This window comes from Vanacampus margaritifer, chromosome 16, assembly GCF_051991255.1.
Source record: "Vanacampus margaritifer isolate UIUO_Vmar chromosome 16, RoL_Vmar_1.0, whole genome shotgun sequence".
Lineage (NCBI taxonomy): Eukaryota > Metazoa > Chordata > Actinopteri > Syngnathiformes > Syngnathidae > Vanacampus > Vanacampus margaritifer.
In genome coordinates, this window is record NC_135447.1 from 10,411,813 (window position 1) to 10,433,636 (window position 21,824).

At 40.6% G+C, this 21,824-nt stretch overlaps 3 protein-coding genes across 4 annotated transcripts; all 3 read right to left on the reverse strand.

The window, feature by feature from the left end:
• Positions 1 to 1,488: 1,488 nt before the first annotated feature.
• On the reverse strand, positions 1,489 to 4,850 carry LOC144036417 (immunoglobulin superfamily member 11). Its single transcript, XM_077547027.1, has 7 exons — positions 4,724 to 4,850; positions 2,791 to 2,945; positions 2,653 to 2,719; positions 2,446 to 2,577; positions 2,120 to 2,275; positions 1,855 to 1,977; positions 1,489 to 1,774 (listed from the first exon to the last, which is right to left on the reverse strand). Exons 1-7 carry the CDS (start codon positions 4,833 to 4,835, stop codon positions 1,563 to 1,565), a joined length of 957 nt encoding a protein of 318 aa, XP_077403153.1. The 5' UTR covers positions 4,836 to 4,850; the 3' UTR covers positions 1,489 to 1,562.
• An 890-nt stretch (positions 4,851 to 5,740) lies between these two features.
• dlat (dihydrolipoamide S-acetyltransferase (E2 component of pyruvate dehydrogenase complex)) lies at positions 5,741 to 12,701 on the reverse strand. Its single transcript, XM_077547335.1, has 14 exons — positions 12,295 to 12,701; positions 11,579 to 11,680; positions 11,393 to 11,517; positions 11,115 to 11,277; positions 10,888 to 11,014; positions 10,613 to 10,794; positions 8,966 to 9,107; positions 8,828 to 8,895; positions 8,351 to 8,455; positions 8,125 to 8,232; positions 7,913 to 8,031; positions 6,819 to 6,981; positions 6,601 to 6,737; positions 5,741 to 6,520 (listed from the first exon to the last, which is right to left on the reverse strand). The coding sequence occupies exons 1-14, from the start codon at positions 12,544 to 12,546 to the stop codon at positions 6,391 to 6,393; spliced, it is 1,923 nt and encodes a 640-aa protein (XP_077403461.1). The 5' UTR covers positions 12,547 to 12,701; the 3' UTR covers positions 5,741 to 6,390.
• A 231-nt stretch (positions 12,702 to 12,932) lies between these two features.
• LOC144036272 (dixin-like) lies at positions 12,933 to 21,438 on the reverse strand. Of its 2 annotated transcripts, none has more exons than XM_077546780.1 (21): positions 21,016 to 21,438; positions 20,242 to 20,371; positions 19,691 to 19,816; positions 19,356 to 19,578; positions 19,046 to 19,141; positions 17,769 to 17,857; positions 17,597 to 17,700; positions 16,855 to 16,938; positions 16,560 to 16,613; positions 16,414 to 16,464; positions 16,175 to 16,279; positions 15,901 to 15,954; positions 15,438 to 15,527; positions 15,292 to 15,360; positions 15,148 to 15,213; positions 14,821 to 14,967; positions 14,469 to 14,526; positions 14,299 to 14,395; positions 14,120 to 14,228; positions 13,945 to 14,024; positions 12,933 to 13,854 (listed from the first exon to the last, which is right to left on the reverse strand). In XM_077546780.1, the coding sequence occupies exons 1-21, from the start codon at positions 21,076 to 21,078 to the stop codon at positions 13,845 to 13,847; spliced, it is 1,905 nt and encodes a 634-aa protein (XP_077402906.1). In that variant the 5' UTR covers positions 21,079 to 21,438; the 3' UTR covers positions 12,933 to 13,844. The 2 variants fall into 2 exon arrangements, with proteins under 2 accessions (XP_077402906.1, XP_077402905.1); XM_077546779.1 differs by having other exon boundaries at positions 17,769 to 17,863; positions 21,016 to 21,437.
• Positions 21,439 to 21,824: the final 386 nt, after the last annotated feature.

The window sequence follows — 21,824 nt, forward strand, 5'->3', positions numbered from 1 at the left end:
GCATCTCTCTCTACTACTAACTAGTAAACAACTACTACTGCTTGAATCCAGCGTTTTAGTTGGAACTAAAGGATACAAACTGAAAACAAAGGATGAATATTTATTGGAGGAATACGGTCTTACTTATTGGGATTTGTTTGTATCGTGCTGATGTTGCATTGGCAACTTTTTTTTTTTGTCAACCCCTCAACCGATCACAATTGTGTCATCTCAACAGGGGCTCTTGCGTGTGTGTATGTAACTGGAAGTACACGGAGAAGTCACTTTAGGTTGGGTTCCTTCCCCCTCTTGCACTCGTCCTCACTTTTGCTCCACCGCAGTGATCAGCTAACGCAGTAGAATACAAAGTAAGACCCTGAGAAATGAATCTCCCAAACTTGGAATGCTGAAGACCCAAATCCTGCTGCTAAAATGCCAAATTTGTGGAATTTTGGCAGGCCGCTAAAATTCCAAGTCAATAGAATGTTGGTGGTCAACGTTCTCCCACTGAAATCCCAAGTAGCTGGAATGATGCGGGGGTCTTCATTATTCCGCTAAAATCCTTAAGTAAGTCCCCTCAGTATGTTTTTCTTTTTGTGAAACAGCCAGCAGCCAGTAGAACTTTTTCTTTTTTTTTTTTTTACTTTGCTCAGAGAAAGCAAAGCACAAAACAGCCATCAGAGCTGGGTGTCGGTTGATATGAAATCAAAAGAGATTTCTTCATCTCTGCAACTATGTACAGCATGTTTCATATATAAATATATATTTAAAAATATAAACCTATTTTATTATGATTGGAAATTCTGGGTTATTTTCTGTTTAAGACACTAGTAAGTCCATTTAAGATAAGCGAGGGGGGGAGGGGAAGCTTCACATTTGAAATGTGCAATTTGGGAAGATTTGGTTTTTTTTTTTTTTTTTTTTTTTTTTTTTTTTTTTTTTTTTTTTTTTTTAAACCCCATCCCCACCATCTGCTTTTGTTTAGGTTTTTTCTCAAAGGGTAATGTTTTATTTAAGTTGATGTTCAATGTTCTTCTGTACAGTTTTTTAAAGTGATTTTTGTTTCTTCTATTTAAATTAAATGTTTTTGTGTCTTTGTTTGCAACTTGATCTTTTTCTTCAGTCAACCAATTTCCTTTAATCCAAAGTATAACTGGAATCTTGGGGGTCTGTATGCTCCTTCTAAAACCCCAACAAGATAGCACATTGGCAGCCCACTAAAATCCCGGGTACTAAGAATGTTGGAGGTTTGTGTTAACCCTTTAAAATCTCAAGTGGCTGGCATGATGGCAGCCCCCAATAGCCTGGCTAAAATGGGGCTTGTGTTCGCCTTCTAAAATAGGCCACAGTGCCAAATAAATGGGACTTTGGTGGCTCCCTCCCAAAATATCCCACAACCTTTCTTCTAAAATACCAAATAAATGGAATTGTGTCAGCCTACAAGAATCCCCCTAAAATTCTAAGTAGCTGGAACATTGGTGAGGTAATAAACAGTCAATCCCTAATAGATGTCGTAAGTCACAATTGAGCGCATTTATTTAAAAATCAGCATGTCAGCTCACTAAATGGTCTAACAATGAATCTTACACAAAAGAACGCTTCATCAGGGACGGAGTGTATCGGATCACATTGTAGCCTTCCTCCTCTTCCTCTTCCTCCTTGGAGACCCTCCATGGGCCATCCTGGCCCGTTCGATGAAGCCACGTCACGAGCACCAGCAGGGCCAGCAGCATCAGGCTCATGGACAGAGTCAGCAGCACCCCCTGCAGGATGCCCGAGGAACTCCCTGCCACTGCTGATGACAGACGGGGATCAAAAGTGTCAGTGTGGTGTGAAAGGAAAGGGATGACGTGAGAGACGAGAGTTGGTGGTCACCGCTGTAGACGGAAAGGTTGACGTAGCAGTTCTCCGTTCCCAGGACGTTGGAGGTGGAGCAACGATACAGGCCAGACGTCTGCGAGGACACGTTGACAATCTGGACTGAACCTGACAGCTCACCTGACACAATCACAAGGTATCATCAATACATTTAGTATGTCGCTGGAGTTCCACAAAGCTCTGTACTAAGTCTTCTACTGCTTGTTTCTGAAAATAAGTGATGGTTGTGCTCTACAAGAGTACAAATCATTTCAATTCTAACCCTCCATGTTGATGGGTAGTGAAATTTCCTCGGGGTTGAGTTTATCCCAGCGCATCTCCGGAGTTGGAACGCCCTCGGCCACCGAACAGGACAAGGTGACGCTGCCGCCGGCGTCCATGTTGCCGTCCCACTGGCACGCGGGGAGCGAAGGTGCCACTGTGGATGCAATCAACACAAGGACGTGTCAACTTGGATCGCAGAAACCTGACATGATTCTTTAATGGCTCATCAAAAACGATACTGAGCTTTTATTCCTTTCTACAGTTTGAACAACTTAAGTGTGGAAACTATATTAATAATGATTGCATTTAAAGGTGTTTGTTTACCTAAAACTGTGAGAAGCAGTTCTCCTATGCCGGGATCTGCCGTCTCTGGAGGGTTGTTGACCATGCAGCGATAAATGCCAGCGTCGGACACGCGAGTGTCGTTCACCATGATGTCTGCACTCCACGGGATACCTGCCACGCTGATAGCTCAATTGCTTTTTCGAAGTTTAAACAAATTATTAGAATAATGCAAAGCCATGGCTATACCTGTAAAGCCCACCCTGCCAATGAGGGAGGGGTCTTCTATGATCTGGCCATGATCGTACACGATCACCTGGAACATTATGAAAGGAATCTCATCGTCCCATTTCTGCCTGGAGAACTAAGAAAAAGTTGTGTGTGGACCTGAATGGGAGATTCCGGACTGGAGAAGGGAGCCAGGGTCCAGATAATGTTGAGTCGGGAGAGCGGGCTGGAGGTGAAGAAGGAACAAGGCAGGATGACGAAATCCCCTCGGACCACTTCCACCGCCGACTCCCTCATGGTTACCCTCAGAGCATCTGAGTCAAGAAGCAAAGGAATTATAGAAAAGACGGCACATTGGCCTGGAATGTCGTGTGTGTGGTGGAGAGCAGAATTCAGTGCATATGGCACACGCCTTACTGTATTTTGGCTGTCAGGAACAAGAAGAAGTAGATGTCTCACAACAGAGCCTTGTGGAACTCAGCATGATATTGAACTGATCCAGAAAAGTAAATGTTTTTGTTGGTTTTAAAAATGCTTTACTTAACATGGTCATTAAAAAAAATGCCAGTTCCTATAAAAAAAATAATAATAATAATTTTTATTACTGTGTGCATGGTAGTTTAATAAAGTAAAATAAACGCCTGGTTATTTTTTTTTAATGAATATATACATGGTCATCTTTTTAAAAAGGCCTTATACATGGTCGTTTAAAAAAAAAATTATATACACCTTACTATATACATGGACGTTTAAAAAAATAATAATAAAACGCCTTACTATACATGGACGTTTACATAAAAAAAATTAAATAACCTACTTATACTTGGTCACTTAAAAAAAAAAAAGCCTTACTATACGTGTTTTTTGTGTGTGTTTTTTTAAGCCTCACCAAACATGGCCGTTTAAAAAAACGCCTTATGGGTTAGGGTTAAGGCTTACATGGTCTTTGTTTTTTGTTTTTAGAAAAAATAACACCTTACTATACTTTTTTTTTTTTTTTTTTTTTTTTAAATAAGAAAAGCCTCACTTTGCATGGTCAAAACATAACAAGCTTTCTTTAATATCATTTTAACATACAACATTGCTGGGGGGTTGTTTTTGTTTTTTTAAAGCAACTCTTAGACTCTTAACTCATGGTCATTCACAACAACAACAAAACAGCCCTACTATATACAAGGTTGTTGTTGTTTTTTTAAGAAGGCACCACAACCTTCAAGCTATTAATGTGATTAATTATCATCTATGATATTTTCAGGCAGATGGTATCATGACTATAAGTCATCGGCACAAATGAAAATGTGTTCTTGTTTGGTTAATCAGTTCATACCTTGACATTCTTCTTTGGAAAAATGAAAAAGAGATCATGTGTAAACTTATAAACCTAAACCCGATGTAGGTTCTTTTTTTCTAAATAAAACTTGATGCAGTTAAAAAAAAACAAAAAAGCTCGCGTGCCATTGATCCAATTTTTCGTGTCCTCATTTCTTTTTGATCCAGAAATAATGAAAAGACTCTCCCCCTTCGCTCATCTACATTTTTGTGTATCCGTGTGTGTGTGCGCGCGTGTGTGTGCGCGCGTGTGTGTGCATGATTTGTTAATTGAACTTGACATCTCTGACGAGGAGCCAAAACCAATTGCAGGCGGAGTGGAAAAACAACCCACTTCACTTACACACTCTCAAACATCCTCTCACATTTTGCCTGTGTGTATAGCAAGCAGTATACAATTTCCTCCAATGCTATACTAATGCTAGGTTTGGAATTAATTACGTCACATGACAACACCATTAAATTAGGGACAGCTCTCATTATGATACTGTTTAAACTACAACCGTTAAAGGATAGTTCAAACGCTAATAATTAGCACTGGAATAATATTTTGGAGAGGAAAAAACTATAAAATTGTTATATTATTATATATTGTTATATTGTTATTGTTATTTATTACTTAAAAAAATGTTTAAGTCCATGTAACAATATGCTATTTTTTTTTTTTTTGATACTTGCGCCACACTTTGAGAACCTAGCCAAATAAATCAATCAATCAAAAGTGAGCATCTTTTTGTTGATCTTTGACAAGAAGCGTACTCACTTGTCCGCAGGGCCGTGAAGCACACGCAGAGGGTCCAGAGCGTGCGTGGTCCGGGGGCACCCATGGCTGACAGGAAGCGGTGTGAGAACCAAACCGGCCTCTGCCCGCTCATGTGCCAAAATAGAAAACTAGGCATGCATGAATAATGTATCGAACAACGCGGCCTCATCTCACCTCTCATTGTCAGCTTGCTGGAGAAAACAAAAGCGGCCTTATTATCAGTGAAGACTAATTAGGATAGTTCATTATTAAACGCTGCATGAATGAGTGCAGATGTTGGTTCAAATACGCTGCAGTACATCAGCGCGAATCGGGCGTTGTCATGGAAACAGCAGTGTGGATGGAAAGTCAGACAAATGCTGTTTATAGTTAGGTGGACAAATGACCTGCCACCATTTAAAATAGGTTTTGTTGCCTTCACGTGCTATGGGAAAGATGGGCCACCACTCGGACACTCATAATTACGACTGAGTTCTTGTTCATGTGCTTTGGTTGTTGTAGAAACAAAATACACAGGGAAGCTGACGTCAACTTTGCTCGAACAAATGAGTTTTAAAGGACAGGACATTGAATTGTGTATAATACGTAATTGTGTATATTCTAAAACAACCTACTAGCGGATGCTAACGTCCTTATAAGTGTTAATATTTCTTGCCATTCACAAATCCTGCGGCACTCTCCGCCATGTTGAAAACTTGAGAAGTTCTCTCAGCTCGGAAACTCGGGTATCAAAATAAATTCCCAGTTGTCCAGTGGAAAATTCGACGAGAGACATGTGGTATTTACCATAATTTCGATACCACATGAAGGCAGCATTAGAGAAGGTCTGTTAGTTTTTTATCAAAAATGTTTGGTTTAACCCCTGGGCGTTATTTTATTTTGAAATGGCTTCGTCAGAACCAACAAAAAGCCAAAAAAATGGTCAAATAACGCCCAGGGGTTAAGTAAAAAAATAAAAAATAAAAAATTAAGGTCACTAAGCATTGTGTAATGAAGTCCACTACAATCTCAGCTGTCTCTTATTTGACCTCTCTGCGTTTATTCCAAACACATCCAGTGGCAGCTTTGTGCGTTTCAGCTGAGTGAAGGAAAGAAGATTTGACTGTGAGGCCAGAAAATTAACATGGAGCAGACAGAGCGAGAAAGAGAGGAATTGGCAGACATGTTCAGCACTTTTTCAGTTTCCATATTAACATTTGCCGTACAGATATTGTGACACTGTACAGGATATACATGACTTTTCAAATGTACACAACTATAGCACAAAACAAAAGAATATCGTGACTACTCCTCTCAATCCTTTAGGCTGCAAATATAGCAGAGATACATTTTTTGTCTGCCCGTATCGCATTCACGCACAAATCATTGGGAGTAAATTTGATCTCTGATTGGACACAATAGTGTAACATTTCCCTTGTGCACAACATGTTAAGTGTTTGGCGGCCAGACTGCATGTAATGCTAGGATGAATTACAACTAAGTTTCCTCTTATGACACATGGACCTTTAATAAATAGCGAGATAAAAAGAGAGAGACTAGAGACGGAAGCGGAGTGAGTTCTGCCCCTCCCTCCTTCGGGGTAACAGGAAGTGACCTGCTGCGTGCCAACCAATGGCAGGAGGATCCAGAGTGTTTTGGCGGCGCTTCGGCGCTCGGCCACAGTCCGCTCACAAGAGCATGGTGACGGGTTTCTCCAGGAACTTGCGGAACTCGGCCAGCCACTGGGCGCCCACCGCGCCGTCCACCACCCGGTGGTCGCAGCTCAGCGTCACCGACATCATGCTGGCCACGTCGAAACTGGAAAAACAAAATGGACGCCTTGACTACACAATACGGCCGTCAATTTGTGTTCGATATAGCGAGAGGATCAAACGTACCCTCTCTCGTTGTCGGCGGGCATGAGGCGCTTTTCGGAGCCTCCCACGGCGAGGATGCAAGACTGCGGAGGGTTGATGATGGCCGAGAAGTTCTTGATGCCGAACATCCCCAAATTGGAGATGGTGAACGTGCCTCCCTAGTGGGAACGAGAAAAAAAAAAAAAAAACATAGAATGTCAGATTCTTCTTCCATGATTTTTGCTAGTAGATTTTTATACCTGGAACTCATGCGGCTGCAGTTTGCCGTCGCGCGCTTTGGCGGCGAGGGCCGCCACGTCGCCGCTGATGCCGGCAAGTCCTTTGGCGTGCGCGTTGAACACGATGGGCGTGATGAGACCGTTGGCCGTGCTCACCGCCACGCTCACGTCCACAACGTGGTTCCTAAAACAAGGGAACGCGCCCGTCCGTACACATGAGGAATTCAACTCAGATTCTTTTGGTAGCATTTGGACTTGCAAAGAGCGTTAAAATACAAAATGACATACACGCAGTGTCAAATAGAATGTGAAAAGTTGTAAATATTCCATTGGAATTAACAATAGCATTCGTTTTTTTATGGGATAACATTGTTTTCAAGAGTCATGTTTTGTTTTGTTGTATTAATTAAGCAGGTTTTTTTTAAATGGGTAATTAAAATGTATTTTTTTCCTTTTATATGCACATTTTTCGATTCATTCTTATTTTAATAAATAAGTGGAAATCTAATTACATTAATTTAAAACAATATAATAAAAAATAAGCATTAATACTATTTAGCGCCCTCTATTGATAGGAACGTGCCATTACACAAACAGAACACAACACTACTTTCTGTTTTTATTATAAAATACAATAACAATTCTGTAACTGCTTCCTTAAGGTAAATAGATTATTCAATTCTACCCCCTAAATAAAATTCTTAATTAATAAAATATAGCGGTAATCACTATTTAGTTCAGTTTTTTTGTGTTTTCTGGGGGGAAAACTGGGAAAAAATGACTTTGGCCCTTATTTTAGGAAGGTAATGATTTACAAATCCTAAAAATTTACTTTTTTGTTGTTTGTGTGTTAGTTTTTAAACACAGCTTTTGTCAAAGAAACGCGTGCATGCAGAAACTGGAGCTGCAAATTCAAAGATTGTGTTTGCCCGAGTTCAAATGTAACATGGTCACATCACATCAGTGTCTACAAAAATGTAACATTAGTACATTTTGTTCACGTATGAAACTTCACCTTCTTCTAACCGCTAAACTAAAAAAAAAAACTAAAAAATGATCCGTCTGTTGCAAAAGATGTGATAATATTTCATGTGAGCAATGTTGAAGCTACTCACTGGCGGATGACGGTCTCCATCCAGGAGGAGTTGCACTCGGGCACCTTCAGGCAGGCCAGCGCGCTGGCTTTGATGAGGAAGTCATTCACACTTAGCTTGATATTTTGGGCTTTCACCTCCTGGACAGCACAGGTCACGTTGTTTGACATGAAAGATTTGGGTTTTGTCTCTTCTAACCCTAAACAGGCCAAAGGAGAAAAAAAAAAAAGTACCTCATTGAGTTCTTTCCTCAGCTCCAGCACTCGGTCCATGTTGACATCTACAGAGAGGTAATAGTGAGGGATGGTTTGTTTCGACTGCATCAACCTCTGAGCGATGACCTGCACAGGAGAAAATAGAGAAATAAAGAAATCAGATTTTGTGTGTGTGAAAGTGCACACGGAAGCACGAAGCCAAAGCAGCGAGACGACGCGTTAAGTCAGACGCGTTTGCTCTCGCCTTGCGGATGCTGCTGATGGGGATGTCGGTGAACGTCCCGGCTGGCGCGGCGGAAACGGCAGCAGGTGCCGCAACAGCTGGGCCAGCGGTCGGAGCCGCGGCAGCCTGCCGAAAAGGAAACGCTTCGAATGAGATCAAAATTCATGAGGCTCCATTACAGTCCGATTTACATGAAGGTAATAATATATTTCATGCATGCTAATTTGGTGGCAGTTCTGGCCACACTTCGTCGGAATTTCAATCGTACAAGCCAATTGTGACCTTTGAAGGTCACGCGGCGTTAAATTGCATCCTCTCATTTGTAATCTCAGTAAAAAAAAAAAAAGTCTTTGAAAAAGTCTATTTTTCATGCACATCCTGCTGAGACAATATGATGGCCTCATTAGAATACTAGCAAGGGGCGCACGATTTTGTTTTGTTTCTTTCGTTGGAAACATGAAAAGTTCTAATGGCGCAAATCAACTTTGACTAACTTACTGGTGCAGCCTTTGCGGGAACAAAAGTGTCAATGTCTTTCCTGGTGATGCGTCCGTCAGGGCCAGAACCTGAGAAAAGAAGCCTTTACGTCATCATCACATTTGCCAAGGTCTGTCTTTGTATCGCTTGTGGACTCACCGGTGATCTGCGCCAGGTCAAAGCCTTTCTCTGCAGCGAGCTTCTTTGCTAGAGGGCTGGCGAACACGCGCCCCTTCCTGGGTGCGGCATTGGAGGCGGGTGCGGGGGCCTGAGTTGGTGGCGAAGCGACGGGCACTGCTGCCTGCATGAACAAAGCGTTGCGTTACATCAGCAGAAGGATTTTAGCCGAGGTTTACAGTGTGGTACCTCGACTTTGGAAAGTTTTGAGGTCATTAGCTGCTTTGTGTTGTCAGCAAAAAATGTGACTTATGATTCATCTTCCGCCACTAGGTGGCAGCAGCGAACTATCCAACATGCCCCAGTTGAGAAAGTGACGGTACAGCAGTGCTTCTCAATTAGTTTTTGTTAACCCCCCACCCCAACCTGATTAACTCCTTGTGCACTCTTTTGATAAGAGCACCACTGCCACCTACTGTAGTGGATGTGCAATTACACAAATTTGCTGCAAAAAAACCCAAAACATAAAAAATAAAAATAATAATATATTTTCTTTAAAATTGTTTCACAGGGTTACACATGACCCCCTGCCCTCCCCAATCCTATTCCAGAAGGACTGCAGTACAGGTACAGTAGCTGTTGTACTTGTGCTTGCATTTCCCGTTTGTTTGTGCCAGATTTCTAGTAAAGCATGTTTCGTCCAGGTGATGATGATTAAATCATAGAAAAAGTCAGAAAGTGTGCATGTTCTAATTTCTAAAATGCAGACCATGAAAATTGAAGTCTGCTGAAAGTGAGGAAAATGGTGCCGAATTTTTTGAGGATGACGCCGATTTCGATCATTGCAGAATAAAATTTTAAAAACTGATTAATCATCCTAACAATTAAAAAATAGAGAATGTATAATATAACATTGACTTTGTCCCGTAGTATTTGGTTATGTTTACAACAGAGAGGAAAAAACTAGGGATGGGCATGTACTGATAGCAGTATCGGCTGCCCTCTTGTGGCTGTTTTACAATCAGGAAGTAGAAATTAGAAGAATCGAACAATGCCCCTAATTTCATGCAATAATAAGAAATATTTAGGTCTTCTTTAAAATGATCTGTCATTGTTGTTAAATCGGTTTTAAATCAGAATATTTTTCATATGTTGCAATGGTTTGATATGTAAAAAAAAAACAATTAGTAAAAATCTAGAGAGAAAAAAGGCTGATTTAAAAGGAGAAAATGGGCCTAGGAAAAAGCAAAAACCAGTGAAGATGACATTCATTCCCAGCATGCCTTGCAGCGCTACTTGTAAACAGTAGTTGCTCTTTGTTATTGGCTTCAGTGTGAGTGTCTGTGATGATGACAGACAAAGCAACATCTGAAACCAAAGGACAGGATGGACATACGAGTTTGAACGTTGGCTCGAATGAGTAAATCGTTGTGGCACGAGTTGCGGTCGATAGCAGCTCTTCAATAACTTTGCATTACGAGTGGGTTACCGTATCACTTAACATTTTATTTTATTTTGGTAGCACTGTTTTCATTCATGCAGTACAATACTTGATTTTCGTTTTGTTGTATTTTTCCTATAATTTTTTTTTTTTTTACAATTTTTTGGTATGAGCGACTTGAGATACGAAAAAATGGAAAGAAGTCAACTAAGTCAAGCCAGCGCTGTATTTGCGTGCGAGTGTCTTACTGGTGCTGGAGCAGGAGGAGGTGTTGAAATCTCCGCAACGCCAGTTTCGACATAGTCCTTGAAGGCAGCGATGTCGCTCTCCTTCTCTACGATGATGCACAGCGGCGTCCCCAGTGGGACATCACGCGTCCCCTCCGACACCATTATTTTAGCCAGGTAGCCCTCCTCCTGCACCTCGAAACCTCAACATGACACAAAAGGGGAGACAATGACAACAGGTTGGATAAGAGACAACAATATTCGGGACGGGTGTGTTCAAGGACGTTGGGGTTTACCGATGGTCGCCTTGTCCGTCTCGATCTCAGCCAGCAGGTCTCCCTCACCGAGCTTCTCGCCAACCTTCTTCTCCCAGCGCTGCACCGTGCCCATCGTCATGGTGGGGGAGAGGGCGGGAAGTGTGATCTGCAGCCATCAATCCCCCCCAAAAATAAAAAATAAATACATTAAGATTCCCGTTGACGATATTTCGCATCAACGGTGCTTGAAGGGTTAAGAGGTCCACCTTCAAATGTGTCGGGTAGGAGCTGCCCGGAGCCGCAGGTGGTGCACTTGCAGCTGCCGATGGAGGAGGAGGAGCAGAAGGAGCGGCGGCGGCGGCAGCTGATGAAGAAGCGGAAGTAAGCGAGTCCAATGTAACATCCTTGAATGCGGGGATGAGATCTGGACTGCAAGATAGACAAAATAAAAGTAGCTTTAAGTCAACTTTTTTTGTTTTTGCGATTGTAATTACTTCCCATATTCATCTGCAGCAAGTACGACGAGTATCGCAGTTCTGTTTACCTGTCAACTGTGATGCAAATTACTGATCCAATGTTTACATCTCTGGTCCCTTCAGCAACAAGGATTTTGGCTAGATAGCACTCTTCCACCATCTCAAATCCCACCGTAGCCTTGTCCGTCTCCACCTACAAATAAACATTATTCATTTGTCTCCACATATCCATACGCATGACACAATCTCCACACCTCCGCTATGAGGTCTCCCTCGTTGATTTTCTCTCCCTCCTTCTTTTCCCAGCGAGCGATGGTTCCAGTCTGCATGGTGGGTGAGAGTGCAGGCAGCTCCACCTGTTTTAAAATTGACAGCAGCACATCACTGAAAAAATGTGGACATGATCAGTAACACATACTTCACAATATACCGAGTGATGGACAGCAGATTTTAAGGTGATTTATAAGTTACAGTGGCTATTCACAAGTGGAGGGGGTCAAAGGTTGACCAGTGGCACATTGGACGTATTAGTACAGTTAAAAATTTTGGGTCAAGTTTAGTCAGAATTGCAACTTTGAAAGTTTTCACGAGAACGAGAACACTTAATTAGGCTGAATTATTATTTTTTTGATTCCCCTCACCACAAATTGTCAAAATTTGTTCATCATGTTTATTTTGAGTGTGATTATTTAATACAAATAGTGGTTCAATAGATTGGAAAACTTTGTTAGCCAGCATGTCTATTTCTACTACTACTACTCTACTAAATGACATGGAGTTTAAACACACTTTTAAGACTAAAACTCACACGAACTGCACAATATACAATGATTTGCTTGTTAAATTTGAATTTTAAGACGTTTTAATGTAATAAAAGTGCGCGTTAAGTTTCATCTCGTCTCTGTGCTAGCGACGGAGGTCATGCTAAGTGTCGCGGGTGCTATAGCAACCCGAAACCCGGTAACGGTACCTTCTGGTGCGGCGGCAGGCTGTAGAAACGTTCGCTGCGGCAGCTAGCAGTCAGCTGGGGACACCGCAGCAGGGCTCCCCTGTGAGTGAAGCCCACGGTGGAGCAGACAGCCCGGGAGCCGGCTACGCGGTGCAGCCGCCTCGCACAGCCGGTTCCGGATAAGCAACGGGAGCTGACGGCAGGCCCAGCCGGGAGGGCACGGGGACGAGGGAGCCCGGCGGACGGCCTGAGCCGCAGGATTAGACGAAGCATGTCGGAGAAGTGGAATAACTATACGGACCTATGGATAATATAATTACTTTACATCTGCATCGGGGAAAACCTCTAATAACCGTTGCGGTGCCACTCCTCACTTTCTAATGACCTCCTCCTGTCCAAAACACACCGATTTCCGGCTCTTACACGCACTGCCGTATCTCGGCGAAAAGTGTCGTAAAATATGTTGCAACGTAAAATGAACATCAACAAAGCCAAGAAGAGTGCCATAATATTCCATATAAAATCAGTCAAATAAATGTGTCATGTTATTCTGTAGTCGTATGTAATTTTCTTTCCACACACTCAAAAATGAAACAATTATATTTTTATACAACCGATTTTATTTTGCAATACACATCCAACATTGACAGACAATGTACTTGTTTTTAAAAGGTAAGTCTTTATTTGTAGCGTAAAAAATATTAAAACTGTACATTTTGCAGACTGTTATGGCATTCAGAAGGGTTCATTAGATTGATGCATATCTCAATTGGCTTGTTAAAAAAAGGAAGCAATTGTAAATAAATGGTAAGCATGAGTGTATGGAAGGGGTCTGCCATTATCCTAACATGGAAGCTGAGCTGAGCACACAATACACACATGCACACTCACACAATAAATAAATAAAAGTATAGTTCCAACATGATTCCCATGTGTCATTAAAACACAAGCATTCTCAGCCTATATGTGACAAAGGATAATATTCATACCAAAATATGGTGGGGAAAAATAAAAAAAACTTTCTTTTTTTCTAAACAGTAAACAGTATGTAAACAGTGCCATTCACCTGCATTTCTAACGCACATGAGTTACAACATGTATTCAACAGCTATTCACAGAAGCATGTCCAGAATGTTAACACTCAAGGCAGTGAGCTACTTGAAACAAACAAGCAAAAACAAACAAAATCACAAACTTGACATTAAGATAACAAGGTGCCACTTCCAAAAAAATGTCAATGGTTGATAATACTGAAGGCTTAAAATGACATCCATGTTGCAAGCTTAAGGACAAAATGCATTTAAACTGGCCACAGTTACTTTAAAAACTATAGTGCTGAACAATGAATGAATGAAAGGAGTTTCCAAACACTGGAGGTGAACAAAATAAAGGTTAGGTTTCTGGTACTTAAGGCCTGGCAATATCAAGCACATGGTAACAAGGCACTGAGTTCTACATGACGTGATCGACACGACAGCAAGTCCAGAATAAAAGCCCAAGTATCCAATTGTTGAAGTCTAGTTATTTCTAAAAAAGTTGAATCTCAAATCATCTTGTTCAAGCTTCCAGTTTCATGAATGTCTAAAAATGTAAATAGAAAGCAAACAAACAACTGAGCAACGACAGTAAAGAAAATGGCGAGAATATGAGGAGACATGTCGATGTTGTTACCTGTCTTCACCGTGGTCTTCCTCCACCCAAGCCACAATTTTGCCCTCCCAGCCAGGAACGATGGCTCCATCTAAGAAAACCTGTTCTCACACACACACACACAGGGACAAACAGTAACGTACCCTGAACAGTGGATTTCACTTTAAGAAATTCTACAACCACAGCTTTCTCTTACCTCCTCCTTCACAGTACCAAATTCGGGGTCCAAGGCCTTAAAGTGGTACCTGTAGTTCCCCTCTTGATCCACAGCTGCCTTCACATCCTTGAGTGTCACTTCTCCCAACCTGTTCACATTCTCACATTGAAAATGTCTATCCTACGCTATTTCATATGCTGATGTCAAACTCAAACCACCTTTTGGGTATGTTGATCATTGAAGGTGTGGGGGATCTTCCTCTGAAGTACAGGATCTTAGTAGAGGATGTGGAGGTGCTGTTGGACTGACAAACCTCTGTAGTGAAACAAAATAAAAACATAGTCAACTCTAAAAATGTGTCGTATGTTTAAATAAAATTTCAACTTACTTGGCCAAGAGTCACAGTCACTATTCTGTCCTTTGCGTCTGGGAGATTTCCCTCTAACCTGCAGTTTGAGGACACAAGTTGAAGAGAAACTAGCACCACAACAACCGTTTGCAAGCAGTCCCTGCAGTGGAATTCAATTGAAAACTCTTATTAGATTTATCTGGCTACAGAAATATATGGCAATCCTATCCTAAGGGAGTAAGAAGATGCACACTTTCCATTTTCTGTCACGTAACTATCTTGAAAATACAAGTGTGGTCAAAATGTTGATAAAAATCCACAGTAATGAATTCAAAAGTAGCTTGAAGTACACCAAAAACTTTTCTTATTTTTTTTTTAACCACCCTCGTACCGTGTGTGTATGCGCCGCGTGCAGTCTGTCGATGAGTGACACGATGCCTTGCTCAAGGGTGTCCAGTGTGTGGTGCTGCGGGTCATGGGCTCTGAAGTCGCTCCTCAAACTTCGAAGTGCATCTCTGAGCAGCTGAACCTCTTCTGCCTGCAAATAAGGCACGGCCACGCATTTATTCACCAATAACAATATTTGACGAAAGCGACTAAGGTTGAATGCAGGAGCTCAGAACATGTCATGCTTTGTGAGGGTTGTTCAGGGAGGTAAAATAATAGCAAATGGCCTTCTAGCTGTCAGTAAGTACAAAATGGAGGCAAAAGCACTTACACTTGATATGGAGGAAGCAGGATTGGCAGAGTAGTAATAGCCATTGCTTTCAGTGCATGGGGAAATCTGAGAAAAGAAAGTTTATTGTCAAATACGTGTGTGATGTTCAGAATTTGGTAGTAGTGTAATTAAAATCAATATTACCTGTAGGTCTCGATTCATTACTTCCTGCCTAATGCTGTTTTTATGGTCCAGCTCTTTTTGCAACTCATTCTAGAAAAAAAAGGGAGAAAAAAAAACATGACAAACACACACCCCAGTAGAAGCCTGGAGGACAAAATGCAACTTACTGAATGAGACAGCTGTAACAGCTGCTTTTGGCTTTCTTCAAGTTTTTGTTTGAGCTGTTGCAGAAGTCTGTCCTTCTGCCCAACTTCATTCTTTGGTAACAAGGGAGACAAGGAAAAGGAAGAAAATGTGTTAAGTAATGACAACTCAAAGGGAAAACTATCAAATTAACTCAAAAAAGCATTCAAGATTTGAAGAATATAGAAAAAAAAGTTGTTTGTATGTAATGCTATCGGAAGAAAGCATATTAGTTATATGGAGGACCAAAATTGCCAACATTTAAAATGATAAATGAATGAATGAATAAATAAATAAATAAGTGAAAAGACAAATATAAAAATATAATTAAAAAAAAAAATTAAAAAAAAATACACACACACACCATTTATTCATTTATTTATTTATTAATTTTTAATTTTGGCAGTTGTGGTCCTCCGTAGAGTTACAGTCCTGTACACACATTACCTTGCAGTCACTCCACAGTCGGGTACATTCCTCTAGCTTCCACTGCAGCTCGGTCTAAGGGAAATAGCATCATCAAAAATTACATTGAACACAGTAGTAGTAGTAGTAGTAGTAATAATAATAATAATAATAATAATAATAATAAATAATAATAATAATAAATATATGTAATGTACTTCATATTTCAGCAATATCAAAGTGCTACAAAGTAAAAAAATTAAAAAAAAAAGAAGAAGAAAAAAAAGATGTGCTTAATTATGATTTTTTTTTTAACCTTCTGATTGCTCAGTTGGTCCTTAGCCATGCTGGCTCGGAGCAACTCTTGCTTCATCTGAAGGATGGACGCCTCCTGAGTGCACAGGCGCTGCTGCTGAGCCTTCTGGAATTTTCAGCATGCCAACAAAAAGCAACCTTGATTTTATCCAATGCGAATAAGTTAACACGTCATGCAACAGCATGAGAGGTTACAGTATATAACTGTAATGTGTTGTGTAAATTATGCATGGCTCTTGCCTTGATTCCTTGGAGGTTTCGTATCTCTTGCTTGCAGCTCAACAGTTCCCTCTAAACCGGCGAGTTAAATATTAATTAGTCACACGTAGCTTGTTGAATGTAATCAAGCGTCTGATATTTTGCTTGAAAAGAAAAAAAAAACATACCTTCAGCTCCCGAGACTCCTCCATACTCTGATCCAAGCGGCTGCGGATGACGACCTGGAAAGAGAGTGAGAACAAGGGAGGCGTGTGACAATGCACAGAAACTGACACCCGAGTCACCACCCAGTGCACACACATAGCTACATAGTCACACACACGCACACACACAGAAATGTGATCTGTGTGGAGCACAATGAGCTGCAAGGAAGAAAAGAGGGAGCGATCCTACAGAAAATAAAACATTTGAAGGAGGAAAATAAAAACAGATGAGAGGAAGTAGGAAAAAAATGATGTGTACCAGCTGCTGATCAGGATGCCCTTCATCCAAACTTAAAGACAGATCTTGCTCGTCCTCCGGCAGGGAGCCTTGGAGGAGCAGGGCCTTAGAAAGACAAATGATGTCAATTGACACCAGGTGGCGATGTGGAGCAATATACAGTTCATTTCTTGTAGTCCTAACTACCAATAGCTATGATAATTACTGTATTTGACATCAGTGATTCTCAAAAGTGCAGTATGTACCAATAGTGGTACGCTGGCACCCTCTAGTGGTATGAGAAAAAAACATGTGCCTGAGTACATTACAATTGGATTGAATTAAGTTCAATACATTTGCATTAAGAACTGTTTGGTTCTAATAAGTCATTAAAAAAAAAAATGTGATTAACATTTTATGTGTAGCAGGACATTTGAATTGAATCACTTTCTAAGTATAGTTTTTTTTTATGTTCCTGTATTAATACATTGACTTCTTAAAAATTTGATAAAAAAAAAAATAATTTTGGAAATCTGAGTGGCTCAGCTGGTCTTCTCTCATTTACAACGTGAGGTTTAAAAGCTTAGTCAGATGAAGAGTATGTGAGCAAAATGTTACCGTACTTTCCCATCAAATACTGTACAGTCAATTTCTTTATTTAAAACTTTGACTTTACCATTTTACAAATGTCAATATTTAAGTAAGCAGTACATCAACACTTGAAGCTAACATAAATGTCAATTTAAAAAAGCCATTCTAAATGTAAAAACACAAACTTGCCTACCTGCAAAGCCGACACCATTTTCCTGGTCTCCTCAACCTCCTTCTCCAAAGTTTCACCGATGGAATCTTCCCAGGTCGACTCGGCGACGGTAACAGACGACTCGACTGTCGGGACGCAACAATGAATAATGACGCACAAATCACACATCGCGACTCCGAGATGTAACTCTCGCCTCTGTTCTCTGATTGTGTGCTATCTCCTTCCTGGTGGTCTGTTTGGGTGCAGGGTGGAGCTCTGGGAGACGGTAAAGGACTCACTGAGCTGCAACTCAAAAGAAAAAAGAAAAAAAACAAACACTTAAGATATAGCTTGTAAGTAAATCATCAGAAAAAAAACTTTGAAGTATTAGCAAGTCACTAAACATAGTATAAACGTATTTCGCCACAACATTATACAATAAACCTGATTTTGTAAGCAGCATACCATTTAATCTGTGCTCCCCCCATCTGACTGATCCGTGTTGTAGCAGGCTCATGCTAATTTATCATCTTCCAAAATCAAACACAAATGCACACACCCCCTCCCCGTCTTGCTAGTCACATGCTACCATGGAAACCAGCACAGCATATCCCGCGAAAGCATATCTCCTAATTAATGCACACACGACGACGGGGCATAAGTTCTCGTACTGCAGCGCAGGCCGAGGCGGTCCGAAATGTTGCTGTTGCGTGTATCGAATGAAAGGCAACCAGAATATTAGAAACAGCTCTCAGCATGACGCAAGTGCGAGTCTAAAACAGGACTGGGCATGTGATTGAAAAGGATAAAGGCTGATTATACTTTTTCTCCATCATCTGCCTTTGGACACACACACACACACACACACACACACACACCATGCTTCTAACCCGTCATATGCTTCATCAGGCATGACACACATAGAAATAAATGGGAGAATGTACTGTTCTCTTAGTGTGACGAATTAAGCAAATAATAGACATTACATCACATTAACTGCAAGCGAGTATTGGTGCATTCTATCCCTGATGTCAAATACATTCAAACAGTCTATATTTAAACATTTTAGTCATACTTAAATTATAACATTTTCAATTAGTAATTATTATTAGTAAATACTATTGAACTTTTAGTTACCGCTTCTATTTGGATATACAGTATATAAAAAAGTAAGCAACGTAAGACATTAAAGGCTACACTTTCAGTGAAAATAAATGATCAGTGTTAAATGCCTAAAAACAAGAAAATGAGAGCTCTTTGTGTTCCTCAGTGAGCAAATGACTCATTTTGCATGCATCATTTAAGAGATAGCTGAATCCAACTGAATATCATCTGAAATTTAAAATGTGACAAGAGGGACAAAAATATTCATTTGTGTGTGTGAGCTAGAAGATGTTCATGGGAAAAGGATGTTTATTGTCAATGTTTTCTAAATTTGAATTTCAACATTAGATGACACTTGAGACCTGTTAGCAGCGATTTTTTAATTACCTGGTGGTCTGTGCATTGTCCTGCTCGTCTGGAGTTCCTCTCTCGTATTGCTTCACCAGTGCACGAACACACACACTCTTGTCCACATCAGACATCCTGCAAATGGGAGGTGTGCCAAAAAGGGCATATTGCAACTTCTTAAGTCATTGTCAAGCTTTATAGCAGCAAATACAATGACCAGCCACATATTTAGGTACACCTGAGAAAATCTTTTATTTTTTTTTTTTACAAGGCATATTTTTCCACACAAATATTGTTGAACTTTGACTGTGGAGGCTTCACTTTCCAAAAAGAATTTCCCCCAAGTTACCTGTGAATGCGTGACGCACTTGCGGGCAGTGAGGCGTCATATCGGGCTGATGCGAGAGTAGCAGCAGCACCTTGAGCCAGTGCCACAGTGGAAAGAGGGTTGTGGCAAGGTGTTAAGCTCCTCCCACTTCCCAAAGCAGCCTTGTGATTGGCTGAGGGCTTGAAGTGAGCAGCCAGTGCCAGGATAATCCTCATTACAGATTTCAGGTTGCCTTCAACAACGTCTGCAGAAAGAACAATGTATGACTCGTGAATGAAAAAGAGTTTGTAACACATTTAATTCTACTTTCAAATTCTGAATCTATAAAAAAATGTCTGTGCTATGACAAACAGTACCTCTTACTGAGATGTGAGGCATGCGTATATGCCTGGAGGAGATGAATTGCAGCACTTGCTCCACATTCTTCTTGCTTTCTTCTTTGCTTTGAGGAGCCACACAAACACCCTCAAGCACTTCCCCAGCTGCCAAAAAGATTATATAGAAAATGACAGGATGATACAAACGTTATGACAGATGTGAGGGCATACGCTCAATACAGTCTGTATTATATGTATGATTTGAACAGATAGAGGCCAGTGATTCTCAAACACTGTACGCGGGTTACCTCTAGTGGTATGTGAAAAGTACAGATCAATTGTATTTAACCACAAAGTTTGAACAAATTTACATTTCAACCTTCGGAAAGGTTAGGGTTCATTTTGAAACATTTATTTCGGTACAATCTTATAGACTATGTTGTAAAGAATTTAAAAGTTGTATACCACGCTAATGTGAACTTTTGTTGGACTTAAAATGAGCAAATTGATGGGCTGCATCCTTATACCGGCCACTTCCTGATGATCTGTGCAATTGTTAGAATATATTACGCACATGTGCATTTATTTACCAACTATCTCTATGAGCTGTACAAGAACCACTCCATCCTGCAGATCCCTCCTGAGGTCAGCGATGGGCTTCAGTCCAGGTTTCCTCTTGAGCTGAGCGTTCACCCAGGAGATGTAGGTGGCCAGTTGCTGCTGTATAGATAAGAAAAAAATGAATGTCAAAAGGATAAAACGTATTTTCCTAATGGGACACAGAAGGCAGAAAACAGTGATAAACCAAGGGCCTCCGTCCTTTGTTTATTATGCGGGGACAAAGAGGGTGGGGGCGGGGTCAACCATCTGTACCACTAACCCAAATCCATTTTTTCCCCTCAAGTTCATGTTAAAACAACCAATAATATAGAATATTATCCAGTTGTGCTAAATGTCACACTTTGCATATATTTCAGGCAGTGCGTTCCTTTTTTTCCCTTTTTTTTAACCAGTCCCGTCCAATCACGTGACCACCGTTGTCCGGGATACACAACCCACCCCATTAAAACAACACATTAGAACCATTTTACTAATACGTAGTGCACATTTGAGCTTTATCGTATACAATTAGTCGTGTTAAATTTACTTTTGACAACCTCAAAGTGATTTATTACACGAATGATAAAAATTATGTCTTTAAACCTAACCACGTTAAAAAAAATCAGGATCGCATTTCCTTTACAAGAACAAACTACCGCGTATATTTGTATCAGTTTAAGTTTTATTCCCTCAAAACGACAGAATTATTCATGCAGTTGTGGTTTGCTCAAGCTAACCCAAAACAGGAACCGGAGTACCGTTACCTCGTTGAAGCCTCCGTGCAGCACCTCATCAAGCAAACTTCCCCGAGAAAGTGAAGCGATCATCTTTTCACTCGAAAACCCATTGAAGCCAGCTAAAGAGCCGGCTAACTACTTAGACTAGAATCTCATGGTTACGGACGAGCCGTAACAACAGGCTAACTATACAGTGCGGTTAGCGGTAGCCCTCCAAATGTCAAACATCGTTTGATGGACGGGAGGAGGAAACGACCCTCATTAGTCAAGCTAGCCATCGGAGTCAAGTCAAGGCAACAACTTTGCTTCCGGTTGGTGCTTTAAAACTAAAACAAACAAGTGACCACTTCCGGAAATAGGTCTGTGTTCTCAAATCCCACATGCTTTTTGAAATGGACAATGACGTTTTCGGAAAACTCACAACTGTGTTTTATTTAAATCACGATAAATCACATTCATGATGCAAAATACATTTTAGAAATGAGTACAGTACTTACATTAGAATTGGCTAATCTGAGGAACTAAACGATAAATCAATTAGACAGGATAAAAATATATGTCAATTAAGAGCACAGCAAGTGGAAAGTTCAGTAATAATTTAAACAACTCACTAAACTATTATCAAAGCACGCCTTTGTTCTCTGGGTTGTTCCTAACTTTCCTTGAAATTAAGTACTAATTTTTAAAATTATTATTATTGTATTTAAATATAAAAACAATACAAACTTTGTAGCACAGTGGTCTCGTGTTCTGCACGTCTTGCTCACAGTTCTGAAGTCAAGGGTTTGATCACGGCGCTGCTGGTTGCTTGCTGAGTTATGGCGCATGAAATGAAA

Bases quoted from the DNA above. Each gene is read 5' to 3' on its own strand.
- dlat (XM_077547335.1), bottom strand. From the start codon at position 12,546: ATGCTTCGTCTAATCCTGCGGCTCAGGCCGTCCGCCGGGCTCCCTCGT. The intron at 8,456-8,827 runs GTAAGTTAGTCA...CCTTTTCGGCAG, and splicing joins TTCCCGCAAAGGCTGCACCA to GCTGCCGCGGCTCCGACCGC. The intron at 6,982-7,912 runs GTGAGTAGCTTC...CCCTTGTTTTAG, and splicing joins ATGGAGACCGTCATCCGCCA to GAACCACGTTGTGGACGTGA.
- LOC144036272 (XM_077546779.1), bottom strand. From the start codon at position 21,078: ATGATCGCTTCACTTTCTCGGGGAAGTTTGCTTGATGAGGTGCTGCAC. The intron at 16,939-17,596 runs GTAGGCAAGTTT...TGTCTTTCTAAG, and splicing joins AAATGGTGTCGGCTTTGCAG to GCCCTGCTCCTCCAAGGCTC. The intron at 15,361-15,437 runs GTAAGTTGCATT...TTTTTTTTCTAG, and splicing joins TGTTACAGCTGTCTCATTCA to AATGAGTTGCAAAAAGAGCT.
- LOC144036417 (XM_077547027.1), bottom strand. From the start codon at position 4,835: ATGAGCGGGCAGAGGCCGGTTTGGTTCTCACACCGCTTCCTGTCAGCC. The intron at 2,946-4,723 runs GTGAGTACGCTT...TTCTTGACTCAG, and splicing joins CTTCACGGCCCTGCGGACAA to ATGCTCTGAGGGTAACCATG. The intron at 1,978-2,119 runs GTTAGAATTGAA...TGATTGTGTCAG, and splicing joins ACTACCCATCAACATGGAGG to GTGAGCTGTCAGGTTCAGTC.